The 14,748-nt window shown below is 45.7% G+C and overlaps 1 protein-coding gene across 1 annotated transcript in view; it reads right to left on the reverse strand.

Moving 5' to 3' along the window:
- The window catches only part of Lrrk1 (leucine rich repeat kinase 1), a 131,242-nt gene that overhangs the window by 72,585 nt on the left and 43,909 nt on the right, over positions 1 to 14,748 (reverse strand). Inside the window, exons 4-6 of the mRNA XM_050149149.1 lie at positions 6,582 to 6,753; positions 5,338 to 5,517; positions 4,488 to 4,636 (exon numbers count right to left, since the gene is read on the reverse strand). Of these exons, the coding sequence (XP_050005106.1) occupies positions 4,488 to 4,636; positions 5,338 to 5,517; positions 6,582 to 6,753 (501 nt within the window). The remainder of the gene's footprint in view (positions 1 to 4,487; positions 4,637 to 5,337; positions 5,518 to 6,581; positions 6,754 to 14,748) is intronic.

Genomic DNA, 14,748 nt, shown 5'->3' on the forward strand with positions numbered 1-14,748 from the left:
CCACTAATTTTTCAGTTTCAACTAACCAACATCAATTGTCCTAGTAAAGCAAAGATTTTTACTTCAGTAATGTTGGTTTCTGGTTCATTACAGATGATTCTTCAGCCCTAGCTGACCAGAATCACGGATTCTTATTTCAAAGTATGCAATGTTCCCAATTGAGTCTTTAAGTGACTCTCAGACTTCCCTTCGGAACGTCACAAGTTGGGCCTCCATCCTCTGCATCTCTCTCAATATTCTTATCATCTAAGCTCTATTAGAAGAGCTCATCAAGCTTTGAGGATTCAATGGCTTTTCTTCCCAAAGTTCCAAAGTCCTTCCACAATCTTTCCCAAAACATCATGATCTGTCACAACCATACCCCACTTCTGGTACCAATTTCTGTTCTAGTTAGGGTTACTTTTGCTGTGACAGTATGTCAAAACCAAAGCAAGTTGGGGAGGAGAGAGTTTATTTGGCTTCCACTTTCACATCATAGCTCATTATTGAAAGAAGTCATGGCAGGAACTCAAACGGGGCTGGAACCTGGAGGCAGGAGCTGATGCAGAGGCTATGGATGGGTGTTGCTTACTGGCTTGTTCATCATGACTTGCTTAGCGGCTTTCTTATAGAGCCCAGGGCCCATCAATTACTAATTAAGAAAATGCTCTACGGGCTTCTCTGCTTACTTAGGCTTGCTCATCATGACTTGCTTAGCAGCTTTCTTATAGAGCCCAGGACCCATCAATTACTAGTTAAGAAAATGCTCTACGGGCTTGTCTGCTTACACACCAAGCTTATGGAGGCATCTTCTCAATTGAGGTTCCCTCCGCTCAAGTGACTCTAGCCAGCACATGGCTATCTGACATCAAACCGTATATGTGAGGCAACCTTGTAGAACTCAGCAGCGGTAGGAGACACACATGTACACACAGTCACATGCATTTTCATGTTGATACAGGACATGTCTCTATATTCACATTTCAGATTCTGGTAAAGGACAAATAGTGTACAAGGGGCTTGATCAGCAAGTAATGTGATCAGAAAGGTAAGCAGAAAAATAAATATTCAACTCAAGACATCTGAAAAAGAATTGCAGGCAGTCCCTCTCTGCATGGGCTCTGCATGTGGATTCACCTAATTCCAGATCAAAATTAATTTTAAAAAGTCATATGTGTCATGAACAAACTTTATTTCTTGTCATTTCTCCCTAAATTCTACATTGTAAGGACCAATGGCTCCCCCTTTGCATTGTATTTGGCATTCTAAACCATATAGACATGACTTAACTATACAGGAAGGAGTGTATAGATGACACAGAAATACTAGGACATTTCACATGACCGACTTGAGCATCTGTGGATTTTGGGACCATCTCCTGGGGTCCTGAAACTCACCCTCAGGGATATGGAAGGCTGACTGCTCCACAATTAACAAACAATGTCTATTATAACGCCACTTGCCATGGGCTGAGTCTTGCTATTAAAATGTTGCAAATGTTAACCATGTTTTCTTGCCAAAGCATGCCTATGAGACAAGCATTTATTGGTCTTTCTCTTTTGGGTACAGATAAGAGGCTGCAAGAAGCTACAATGGTGAACCCTGGAGCTCGAAATAGTCCTGAGTCTTGTTGAATCCTCATCATCAACCACAGAAAACTTAACAGAGGGATGTGTGAAGACTGGTTTAGGGTTGAATAAAATTTAGTTCCTTGACAGGACACTGAAATGCCATTACGAGGTGTCTTGCTAAAGTTTGAAAGAGAAAACATTGACCTGCTTAATATCATAAAAGGAAAGAAATACATATATAGACGTGTGCTTCATAGATGAGCACTAAATGGCACATCCAAAATCTGAAGGGAATGCACATTGATCTGCCAAAATGTAATCTCCTCAACTGAATATAAAGGAACTGACTGAAGGCTTCAAAGGAAGCGAAAATAAAGACTTGTGAAACATCTATAGAGAAACAATGAAAAACTCCTAAAACCACCATAAGAAGCAAGAATGGCTGTATGAAAACCTCAACAAAACAACAGGAACAAAACTGAGGAGCAATTTGTCTACAATCAAAGATGTAAAAATTGTAAATAGAATGTCAGTGGTTCGAATCCAGCCATAGAAAACAAACAAACCAGTTAGTATTTCCTGCAAGAATTCATGGTTGGGTCAGCAATTACCACCATCACTTATTCAATCAATGAATGAATGTAGAAATGCCATAGCTTCAAATGTGATTTGGCCTAACTCAGCAGCCTTTTTAACTCAGCACTAAGTGAAAACCAAACCTATCTAAATATAACAAGGGCATACTGTAAGGAAGCCCAAAGCCAGGGATCATAATTCACTCAGACTTATAATTACTAAGGGAAGCTGGTAAGGAGTCTGTCCAAAGACAAAAGGAAAAACCCTCTTCCCCTCCCAGAGTCATCAGGCTAGAAAAGGACATGGCAACCACACAGAGGCACATGCCTTTCAAACAGTGCTGAAGCAATAAAAAAGATCACAAAAAATAAGAGCAATTCAAGACCATTAGGGAGAAACTAGAAAATGTACATACAGATACATAAATAGGGTGATCCGAGAACCCCAAGGAGAAGTCTCAGGAAACCCATCCCAGACTGACGTGAAGGGGATGCGGTCAATGCGGCCGCTGAAGGAGGCAACAGGCTCCGTTGCTAGGACAGATGTGTGAACACAACTAAAGCGTTTATTTGATATGACGAAAATGGTGCCTGTGGGAACTGTGCAAGGTAGAATGTGTACAATTAACTTCAGAAAAAAAACCGAAAGAATGGGAAGCTTATATTGTTAGACTGTAAGGATTAAACGACGCACCTGTATTCAAACAGCAAGGCTGTACCGGGAAGGGCTGGTCCCTGTGTACCAGTCAGTACTCAGAAGCCCCAAACACATGCCAATGTCTACATGGAAATGCCAACTGTAACGTTTGAACCCAGAGAAAAGAAGCTCCATTTTCACTAGTGTGGTGTAGTTTATATTTGAGCCAGGGTCTTGCTGCATAGCCCAGACTAGCCGCAAACTGAAGATGTTCCCACTCAAGTGGGGATTGCAGACAAGCTCACACCACACTCAACACTCACACTCCTTCTCCTGGAACCCGTGCTGAATTAACTGGCTGTCCAGCCAGAGATATGAGATAGCCCCCTCCCCTCACATAACACACAGAGATGAACAACAGAAAGACCAAACCTTAAAACATAAAAACTAAATGGATAAAAATACCGTAAGAGTCTCTAGCAGAATATTTACATAAAACCTGCCTGGAAATCCCCCCTTTACACACCCCAGACCCCAGAGAACCAGTAAAGGAGGACACAAATTTATGTGGCTGTTTGTCCTCACATCTGTGTCGGCGCAAGCAAAACAGGCAAAAAGCAAACAAAGGACTGGGGAAAAGACTGGCGACACACAGGACCCACAAAGGCTTCAAATCTCTAACATGTGATTTCCAGTGAGCAAATGAAAAGCTAATGCTTCAGGAAAACAATCAATAAGCATCCGCAGGCAGCTCACATTACAAGGATATAAATAGTTTATGAGCACATGAGAAAATTTAATAGTATTATTAATAAAATATGGAAATGAAAACACTTGATAGCTGTGTTCCCCGGATAGGAAAATGAGAAGGTTCAGGGTGGGGTATCTAGAGCTGGCCGAGGTGTGGGCCCGAGAAGCTCAGATGCTGTGGGCGGCTGGCTCCAAAGCAACTCACTTCAGGAGCTCGGGCCTATGTCAGCAGACATACCTCAGCAAATGGGGCTGCGTAAGAAGAGGCAGAGCCCAGAACCCAGAGAGAACCCACGCGCTTGTCCTCAAGAGAAGGACCGAGACCACCTTGCCTTCAAGTACACTAAAGACTGAGTTGAGGAGATGCTGACTGGTGTTTTAAAAAGCCAACTTGCCGCTAATGTAAATGGTGTCATTTTTTTTTCTTGTTTGTTTGCTTGCTGTTAGTCAGGGTCCCATGGACCCCAGGCTGACCTTGGGCTCTCTACTTAGTGAAAGGTGACTTTGGCCTCCTGATCTTCCTGTCCCTTGACTCCCCAGTCATTGGGATCACATGCCTGTGCTATCAAGCCCAGCTCCCTTCACCACCTTACCAGCTCCCTGCACCACCATACCCAGCTCTCTGTGCCACCATGCCCAGCTCCCTGTGCCACTACGACCAGTTGCCTGTATCACCATGCCCAGCTCCGGTCTTGGCTCACAAAGCTCTCACAGATTTCCTTATGGAAGTACATAAAGGGATCCTTCCTAGGTTGGTAGATCACTTAATACAAGAGGAGCAGCAGAATCCATTTCACTACATCACCCCAGAGTTTTCGCTGTTTATGAGCACATCCTACTTGCATAGTTTAAAACCTTACTAAGTTTAAGGGAAAATTAAAAAAATATGACCTACTTAATCCGTTGAGAAACATGGCAAAAAAGCCCTGTCCAAAAGCTATGTCCCAGACCCTGCCCACAGGACATGTCACTCACTGTTTTCCCGGGGTAGCTGCTGGGCAGGGCACTGGCTTCAATGAAATACTTCCTGAGCAGGCGCTTGCTTGGGTCAGGACTGTCCAGCAGGATGTAGGAGCAAAAGTAGGCTCCGTGGCGAAGCAGGAATATGGCAATGTCTTCGTTCCCTGATGGACAAAGGACAGAGAAGCTCAGGGAGTTTGTATGTCCCAGAGGTCATCTCTTCTTGGTGGGGCCTTGGTGCTGCTCTCTTGCACCAAGAGAGCAAAACCTGCTGGCTTTGGGTTACTCCCCAGATGTGCCAATTCCCGGCAGCAAGAGCTTATAGGACTTTGTTCTTTGAGTGCTGCCCACGAGGTCCCACTTGCCATAGTGGGTCCCTGCCACCCATTGGGGAAACTAGAAGGGACGAACAGCTATTTTGAAAAAGAAACTGAGAAGGGGGCCAGGAGATGGCTAAGTCAGCGAAGTGCTTTCTGAGGGCCCAAATTTCATCTCCAGAACCCACATGAAAAAGATACTGAGCATGATAAAGTAAGGTTGTAATCCTAGAAACAGGGAGGGAGAGGAGGATCCGTGGGGCTGGATAGCCGGCCCACTGAAATGAACAGGGAAACTCCAGGCAAAAGCGTGATTCCCATCTCTGTCCCAAAGCACGACAGCTGGGGTTGTCTTCTGGCCTTCCACACACAAGTGTGCACACTCACACACACGCACACACACATACACACACACTCACACACACAGAAACGAAGGAGTCGTAGAAGTCCTTCCACAGGCCACTGGAGTTAGTGGTGGGGGTGGAGCCAGAGCGCCACACTGAAAAGTCGGACACTTCGCAGGACAGAGTTGAGCGTGGGGGACCCACCTGACTTGATGGCTGCATAGAGGGGCAAACGCACAATGACTGGGAACTCATTCTTCCTGACAGCGTAGTTCTCGGGGTCAGCCCCATGCGTCAGCACCAGCAACTTCACAACCTCCAAGTGCCCGCGCTGGCAAGCCAGGGCCAGCATCCAGTTCAGCAGCCGCTGGGGGCTACAGGGACCTGGAGGGGTGAGAGGGCAGAGGGACAGTGTGGCTAGATGGTACCAGTTGCTCCCTGCACTCATCTCATCTTCCCATTGGCCAGGAAGAAAATACAGCTATTCTAGCTCTCATTGACAGCGATGCTTCCGCCAAGTGGAGAGAGCTCTTACCCTGAATTCGCACCCAACACTTCTCTACATTATCGTAGGCGGCTTATATGCCAGAAAGGCCTGAGTACCAAGGGTATGTGCCCTGTGATTCTGATGGATTAAAAATGCCTACGTGGTGAATAAGGCCAGAAAGAACTCCCCAGGGTTGCTGTAGTTTTTCTAGATGCCTTCCCCTTCCCTCTGACACTAGCCCCAGGGTCACATCACACACAGAGCTAATCATGGGAGCCCTGAAGAGAGTCATCCTTTAGCTCCTTCTTGCCTTCCTATGTCTCATCTCATCCAGTCTGCTTCTTAAGTTCCTTAAAGTTCTACTGATTCCTATCCCTAAGGTCCTTTGCCCTCCAGGCACACACGGTAACACTGGCTGGGAGGAACCACTGAGATAGATCTACCTCAATGCACATAGATACATCCACACGAGGCCACTCCGTGATTGTGACCCCGGTACAGAACAGAAACAATAGGGCCCTTGGTTTTAAAAATTATGAAAAAATTCAAGGTATCAATTACAGAATATCAAACCATGCGAGGGTTCTTCTACAGCACCCAGCCTTGACATCAAAGCCCCAACGCCTAAAGATCATTCCCAGAGCCCGCCTCAACCTGTTGTTTGTTGCAGTGATGTTTTTGGCGCTTGTCCCTCATCGCTGAGCCAAAACTACAGGGGAGATATAGGAGACTAGAACACCTTGAGTTCACCAGAAACAAATTACAAATGCAGCATACCACAGTATAGCCTTTCAGCGGAGTATTGTTTAGCCATAAAAAGGGTTAGATACTGGGTGATGAAAAGACAGTGTGTAACTTTCCATGCATATTGCTAGGTGAAACTGATTGTAAAAGATTACCTAAGGATGTGTTTCCAGTTGTGTTCCAGAAAAGGCGGTGGTAATTGAGCACAGCACTTTACCTGACAAGGACTCCAGCAATTCATGGACTACTTCGGTGTGTCCAAAATGCGCCGCCACCACGGCTGGGTTATCATCAGTGGGCTCCATCGGCAGCTCCACGCGCTTCTCCGTGAGCAGGAACCGGACGGTCTCCAGATCTCCGTGGGCTGCCGAGATGCTCAGCAGCTGACCCTGGTCAAAACAGGACAGGGTTTAGTGAGGCCAGCCCTGTCACTTCCAACAGTTCTTTGAGTCTCCGGCAAGACTGCGGCTCAAGCGCCCAGGGTGACGACACCCTCCCTGTGCTGGTGCACCACGCTTAGACCAGGGCTGTAGGAGAGTGGACAGCCACACTCAACTTCACAAGCTTAGAACACAAACAAGAAACCAGTCCATCAAGAGTTCTGTATTATTACATGTGGAAACAATGATTTTAATATACGTGTGAAGGCTTTCCAACTTAGACTTGGGCATAAACCCATAGGTTGAAAATACCATGTGCAATGCATGGAGTTGACCCACTGCAGGACGCCACAGCTTAGCAACGCTGCCCCTGGAGTTGTGGTTGGAATGGTCGCTCCCTGTCGCAGACAGAATTGCACATACCCCAGGGAAAATCAAAAATCTGGTGTGACTATTCCTGAGTGCATATTATTTCCCCACCGCTAGAAAGTCCAAAACCGAAGCCAGACCACTGTAAGTTGGAGAACATTCATTCAGCTTCAATAAAACTTTATTGGCAATTCCTGTTTCTTTTTACTTCCCTAATGCAGTTTAGAAACCTGGGACTGGAAAGGAGGCTCAGCAGTGAAAATCCAACTTTCTGGAGCTGGAGAGATGGCTCAGCAGTTAGGAGCACTGGCTACTCTTCCAAAGGACCCAGGTTCAATCCCTAGTACCTACATGACAGCTTACAACTGTCTGTAAATCCAGTTCCAGGGGATCTGATACCCTCATACAGACATCCATGCAGGCAAAACACCAATGCACATAAAAAAATAACATAATGAGTGTCATGAAAAAAAGAAGAAGAAAATGTCCAAAAAAGAAAAAAATTCCAATTTTCAAAGACTGTGGAGTGCTCAGGCCTAAGTGAGACACACACACCACCTTCTCCGAGGCTCTGGGGATACCATGGAGAGAAGGCAGAAAGACCGTAAGACCCAGAGACCAGGAGGGAGCACCACGACACACTTCTGCACAGGACACAACCATGAACTCACGGACCAACAGAGCTGTGGGAACCTGCACACGACCTGCAGGAGATGCGGCCACCAACATTCCATTGTGGGTTGGGGCAGGGGCTCATGATGCACCCACACTTCCTGGGAGCTATTGGAGGTTAAAGGTTGCTGGGGGAGGAGGGGCAATCTTTCTACTTTGATACAACCACTGGTAAGGTGCCCCGGAGCCAGAACACAACCCAACACTCATGCTCGGGGAAGCGATTAAACCCAGTGGGTGCTGAAAAAGACAAAACTAGGAGTGGGGCCTGAGGGGAGGCGAAGAGGTTCAGTGGATGTAGTAGGGGGATAGGAAGGGTAATGGAGGGGGGTAAAAAGGGCCTTAACATATTATATAGGTAAGAAATTAGCAAGAAATATTTTTTACAGAAGAAAACCTGTCCCTGCCTATGTGAATTCCTCTCTCACAGCACTGATGTCAACCGCTTGCTCATGAAGATGGACACTGTGTGCCGAGAGCCGGCGCTCAACTGCCATCTGACGATCTGTGAACCTTAGAGAGGGGGAGGCACCAAGCTCCCCGAGGACCGCCTGACTGAGAAAGGCCCTCATGGGCTCACAGGTTTGAATGCTTGGTCATTAGGGAGTGGCCCTACCTGATAGGGATTAGGAGGGATTGTTGGAGTAGATGTGGCCTTGTCGGAGGAAGTGTGTCACTAGGGGTTTCAAAAGCCCAAATTCTTTTCTGGTCAGTGTCTTACTCTTTTTCTGCTGCCTGCACATCTAGATGTAGAATTCCCAGCTTCTTCTCCAGCACCATGTCTGCCTGCATGCCACCATGCTCCCCGCCAGGATGAGAATGAGCTAAACCCCTGAAACTGTAAGTCAGCCCCAATTAGATGCTTTCTCATATAAGAGTTTGCACAGTGATGGTGTTTCATCACATCAACAGAAACCCTGACTAAGACACCATCCCACAGGTTACTGATAGATGGATGTCAGTAATGATGGGGCTCCACACACCAGAACCCAGGGACGACGAAACAACAGCAGGATTCTTGATTGGAGTTCAAAGGAAGAAAATGATAGGGCGGACACCGGCCCCTGCCTGAGTCCCAACTTCATTCCAGCTACCCTGGCATCTAAAGCTGTGAAGTAGGCAGAATAGGAACTCACAGACCTGCGTCCACACAAAGGGGACACAAGTGTGGGAGCACATTACTGAAACCTCGGGCCTTCCTATGTGACTGCTTCCCATGATCTTGATTTAGCATGTTAGAGGAGGCACAAGGAAAGCCCAGGTAGGAAGGAGTCAGTCCATGCTTCTGTGTATGTTTATGGAAGTCCTGTGTGTGTAAGGGGCAAGGCTGACCACAGGATGCTGGGGGGCACTACACGCCTTTGTGGATTGACAGGGAAGTTCCCGGCAGGGATGTGTGTAAAACAACCGACAGGACAGTTAAGAAACCAGACGTCTCCAGAAAGCATGGCAGAGCCAGGTGGGCAGGAAGGGATGGGTAGGTGGGGCGCTGGAGACGCTCACCAAGCTCTCAGAGGCTGGGTGCTGCCCTGACCGCAATGACCGCTTCATTTGCAATCACATGCATTCCTCAGTACAGCTATGCAAGGGGTCTGTCTCTATTTCCATGCAGGAATGGGAACATGCAACCCTTAGGTAGAGGTTGCATGACCAACGGAGCCACCCTGAATCTGAACTGCATGCTGTATGGCTCTGAAACACACGTTCTCTTCATTCAAGACCTCCTGGGCAGCGAGGGACTCTTGGAGGAGCAGTTGGGCTCTGGAAGTGGTGTGAACGGACTAGAGATGGTATGTCTGACAAGCAAGCGAGGGGGGCTGGAATTACTTGCTTAAATACAACTGGAAAACAAGAATTCACCACTCCTCTGGCCACGTGGGGCCCCGCAGCCCAGCCATTCCTGGAAAGCACTTGCCTTACAGAGAAAAACCACAAGAGATTGATTAACTGACCGACAGGACTAAGAGCTGTCTAGACGCCTGTCTATCACAGGCTTAAAAGCCCCATTCTCACTAGGTGATGGGTGATGTCACAACCAACCACAGACAAGAGGGACCCAGAAGGCAGGGAAGGAGCTGCCTCTCTGGCTGGAGACAGCCTGGTGGCTCTGAAGTCTTTAATTCCATATAAAATAAAAGGCCAGCTTCCTTCTGCGCCCTCATCTCCCTGTATAAAGGAAGGCTTCCGCATGGTTTTCCTAGGGCATGTTTATGCGCACACACTCACAGGGAAGCCACACAAAACCAAGTGTGCTGTCCAACTAATTATTTGTGCGCATGCACACAAGTGTGTTTGGAGGGTCTTGCTGGTGCGTGTTCGGGCGGAGGCTGGGGACTGGCTTATATCTTCCTCTACTGCGTCCCCACTTACCTTATAAGACAAGGTCTCTCACTGAACACAGAACCCCCATTTCTGCCAGGCTGGATGGCCAGTAAGTCCCCAGGATCCACCTCCCTCTGTCCCCTCCCTCAGCACTATGGTTTCAGTCCCCTATCCCCTACGTCCCCACACCTCCCACTGCAAGGGCTTTACTGACCGAGCCTTCTCTCTAGTCTTCACCTGATTCTTTAATACTTTTTACCAGGTGTGATATGCTACATCTACAGGGAAAGAAATCGTTCCGTTTCATGAACTGCCACCAACTCCCATGTGAATGGGCCCCCAGGCAGGGGAACAGAACGTAGCACAGAAACCCCTTGTTATGGTTCGTCTAGAGAATGTCCCCAAGGGTCCTGTGCTGAGGGAAGGTTCAGCTGGTGGGGTGGGTAGATCCCGAGCACTCTGACCTCATCATCAGGTTAACATCCTGTTGATTTCATAGCGGAAATGACTGGTCCCTGAATAGGTGGTCCTACTTGGAGAAGAGAGGTCCCCAGAAAACACGCCCTTGATCCATGTCTCTTGTCACTGCTCCACTGTGCCCTTCCCCACTCCTTCTTCCTCCTCTTTTGGGCTGCCCCAGAGTGAGCAGCATTGTGTCCCCTGTGCCTTCTCTGCCATGGTGCTCGCACTGCCTATCATACGCCTACAGGCAACAGAGTAGGCTGGCAATGGGCTGAAACCCACAAAAACACAAACCACAAAATAAGCAGACAAAACCCTTTTCCCCTTCTGCAGTTGTCCTGTTAGGGCATTTTGCCATCACACCCAAGAGTTAAGATGCTCCCACTGTGTCGTCCCCACACCCCCAGTCCCTGCCCTGCCAGGAAGACTCAATATTCTGACTGCAGACATCATGAATTGATTCATTTTTGCCAGTTTGCAAACATTACAAAATGGCATTATATTGTCCTCATTTTTAAAAACTTTTTTTTTTGTTTTGCTGTGAAAATTCTTCGAGATTACAGAAGTCGCAGTATAGAGCAGAGAGGACTCAACTACCCTTCACCCCGTTTATGCTGGTGGAGACGTCTTTCGTAACTGTCCACGGTTTCAAAACCAGTTATGCGACATCAGACGTCATGCATGAACGGTGTAGACCCAGGACTTTCCTTTGCCAAGAAATATGCCCCCTGCTACCTCCTGGAGGCCCAGCCACTCTGCCACCCCAACCCTGCCAGTCACTAACCTCTTACACTTCTGTCAGGCTGTGGATCAATACCCACCAGTCCATAATGGAATAGACTGATAGTAGGCAGTACCAGTGGGAGGAAATAGGTCACTGGGGGACGTGCCCTTGACCGGGGTGTCCTGTCCCTGCTCCACTATGCTCCCTTCTCTCTTTTCCTCTCTTCTTCCTGACTGCCCTGAGGTAGATAGCTCTGCTTCTCCATGTCTTCTTTGCCAGGATTTTCTACCTCATCATAACAAGAAGCAAGAAGGGAAAAAGCCAGCCTGTCATGTGTGTGTGTGTGTGTGTGTGTGTGTGTGTGTGTGTGTGTGTTGCCTGAGTGTGGAATGTTTGTTTTTAATGTCCACTCCTCCGGGTTCTGTCTTCCAGAATGGATCCCATGTTAGAGATGCAGTTTAGCAAACACTTCTTCGGAGGTTGCGTGTTTTCTTGGGTTGCGTGTTTTCTTTCTTGCCTCCAAACAGAGTGATTCTTGGTGCTAAATTTTTTAATTTTGGCAATATACAGCTTATCTATTTTCCTTTAATAGACTTTTTATGAAGTCTGTACCATCTGCAAATAGAGGATGGTTTGTTTTCCCTTCAAATCTGTATGAGTTCTATTTAACTTCTTCACCTTATTTCCCTAGCTTGAACATCAAGAGGGTCTATTGAATAATACCATATTGGTTATGATTCTAATCACTCTTTCCCATTTCAGAGGAGTGCAGGAGCACAGTCCCCACTACTGCAGGTTATATACTCAAATTTTCCACATTTTGAAAAATTACAGGGGACAGAGCATCTAGAGCAGGGGTTCTCAACCTGTGGGTCACAGCTCATTGGGCAAACCTCTGTCTCCAAAAATATCTACATTATGACTCATAACAATAGAAAATTACAGCTATGAAGTAGCAACAAAATAATTTTATGGTTGGGGTCACTACAACATGAGGAACTGTAATAAAGAGTCATTGAATTAGGAAGGTTCAGAATCACTGTGCTAGAGTCTACAAGATAAAGTCTCACCGTAGGAAACCACTTTTGTGATTATGGCATCTCTCTTGCCAGATGAGTAGTATTAAAATTATTCTTAAATAGAACTTCCAGAATTATATTGAGAGTAATATCCTCGCCTTGTTCCTGATCTTGCAGGAAATTGGGTGTGTGTAAGTGTGTCTGTGTGTCAATATGTGGACATGGGAGTGGAGGTACCTGTAGTGCCATATCCCCTGGAGTACAGGAGGTTGTGGGCTGCCTGATGTGGGTGCTGGGAACCAAACTTTGGTCTTCTCCAAGAGCAATATAAGCTCTTACCCACTGAGCCATCTCTCCAGACCCAATTCAGCATGTTTTAGATGTGTAAAGATTCCCATCTTTAACCCAGGGATTATTTAGAAGTATGTTGTTAACGTCTAAGTATTTGGAGATTTTCTCATTACCGCTCGCTTTTGACACCTATTTTAATCCTACTGAAGTGAGAGAACACATGATGTCTCATTCCAATTACTTTCAAATGTGCTGAGGTTTCGCTCACGGTCCGTGGCACGGCCGATCTTGGCTTATGTTCTGTGGACACTGAAGAGTGTGCATTCTGTGCCGTGGGATGCAGTGCTTCAGGTAATTCCCTTTAGAACCTGTTAGTGATGGCAGCATTGAGTTCTTCTGCAACCGTGACTGTTTTCTGTTTGATTGTTCTATCGTTTGTTGAGACAACACCCAAACTCCTGCAACCATGTGGATATAGCTATTCTTTCAGATAGACCATAGCTTTTGTTCCACAAATTTCAGGCCTCTGCAATCCAGTGCATAAATACTACAGATTGCGATCTTGGGGATCCAGAACCTTGTTATTAGTTGCTAACCCTCCCCACCCATGGTAATTCTCTCTGCTCTGTAGTTCGCTTTATCTGATATTAACATGGCCACTCCTGCTTTCTTTTGCTTAAGGTTTGCATGGCCTATGTTTTTCCATATAATTACTTACAGAACACACACACACATACACACATATACACACGCAAACACACACACATACACATCATTATATTTAATCTATTTTCTGATTCTTTTTTAAAAAAATCTTAACTGGAACTAATCTCGTGGACTTAAATTATTTATATTTAATATAATTCTGTAGATGTTAAAGTGTAAGTTTGCCATGTAATTTTGTTTGTTTTTGTTTACTCTATCTTCATAGGTTTTTTTTCTGTGAGCAGCTTGATTTTGAATTTCATTTTTAATAGGTTATAGTATTTTTTTTTAAATACAGCTTTTTGTATAGCTTTGATATTTATGTTGAGACTGTCCTCACTATGAACCCTAGCTGGCCTGGAACTCTCTATGTAGGTAATTCTGTAGATCTGCCTGCCTCTTCCTCCAAGTGCTGAGATTAAAGGCATGCAGCTGCGTATCCAGTTATAGGTAGCACATGCTTGCTTCAGCTATTGCATTCTAGATATGTAACTTACCAGAAGATACTGTTTTCAGTGTTTTTTAATCAGTTTTAGTGATGTATTAAAATCTTAACGTTTGTTAGAAAATTGCCTTTTTTTTTTTTTAACTCCTCTCCCTGTATTAAGAGCTGTATTAAGGGATGTTACCCTTTTTGCTTCCGGTGTCAAATAGAATTTAAAGACAAACTAAGGACAAAGTAGCAATCTTTTCTGTGTATCCACAAAATGTATCCACAGATGCTTTGTTATCACTGCCTTCCTTTTCCTGTTTATCCCAACCTTCTCATTCTGCTATTTGCTGTTTTGAGCTGTTCCATTAGGGAAGCCTTCCAGACATTGGTTCTGTTTTGTTTTCCTCAATTCCAGATGTATTTATTTTCTCTTCTTTCTTGAAAGCCGTTTTCCAGGTTATGGGATTGTAGATCGACACTTTTTCTTCTTCTCTTTAGTACTTGGTGCCACTTCCTCTGGGTTCCCATGGTGTCAGATGACGTCATTCGTATTGTTTCTCCCCTTAAGGCAACAGCTTTCCTTGGCTGCTTCCAATACTTTTTTATTTTCACAATAGTGGTTTGAGCATGACGTGTGCGGACCACAGGTTGCTGAGTTATGTTGGGGATCCTCTAGCTTGTAGGTGGCTTCTCCACTTTGGGGGACTTTTAAGTTTCCTTAACTACACTTCAGTGTCTTTTCTTCTTGACTCTGATGACATGAGTTGAGCTAAAATCTCTAGAGCCCCTGAGGGTTTGTTTATTTTCCATCTCTCTCTCTGTCCTTTGCCTCAGACCATCAGGGTAGGGATTCTTTCCTTTGTCTCCTCTGTTCTAGAGTTGAATTTGCCTGCAAAAGAAAACTTCAGCTCTTGTCTTTTAGAGGCTCTAAAATTTCTATTTAATTTGCCTTTCATTTCTCTGCTGATACTTTTGCCTGGAGAAGCCTAGTGTTTACTTTTGCTTTA

Source organism: Alexandromys fortis, unplaced genomic scaffold, assembly GCF_014885135.2.
Source record: "Alexandromys fortis isolate MF-2015 unplaced genomic scaffold, M_Fortis_MF-2015_v1.1 scaffold_67, whole genome shotgun sequence".
In the NCBI taxonomy this organism is placed as follows: domain Eukaryota; kingdom Metazoa; phylum Chordata; class Mammalia; order Rodentia; family Cricetidae; genus Alexandromys; species Alexandromys fortis.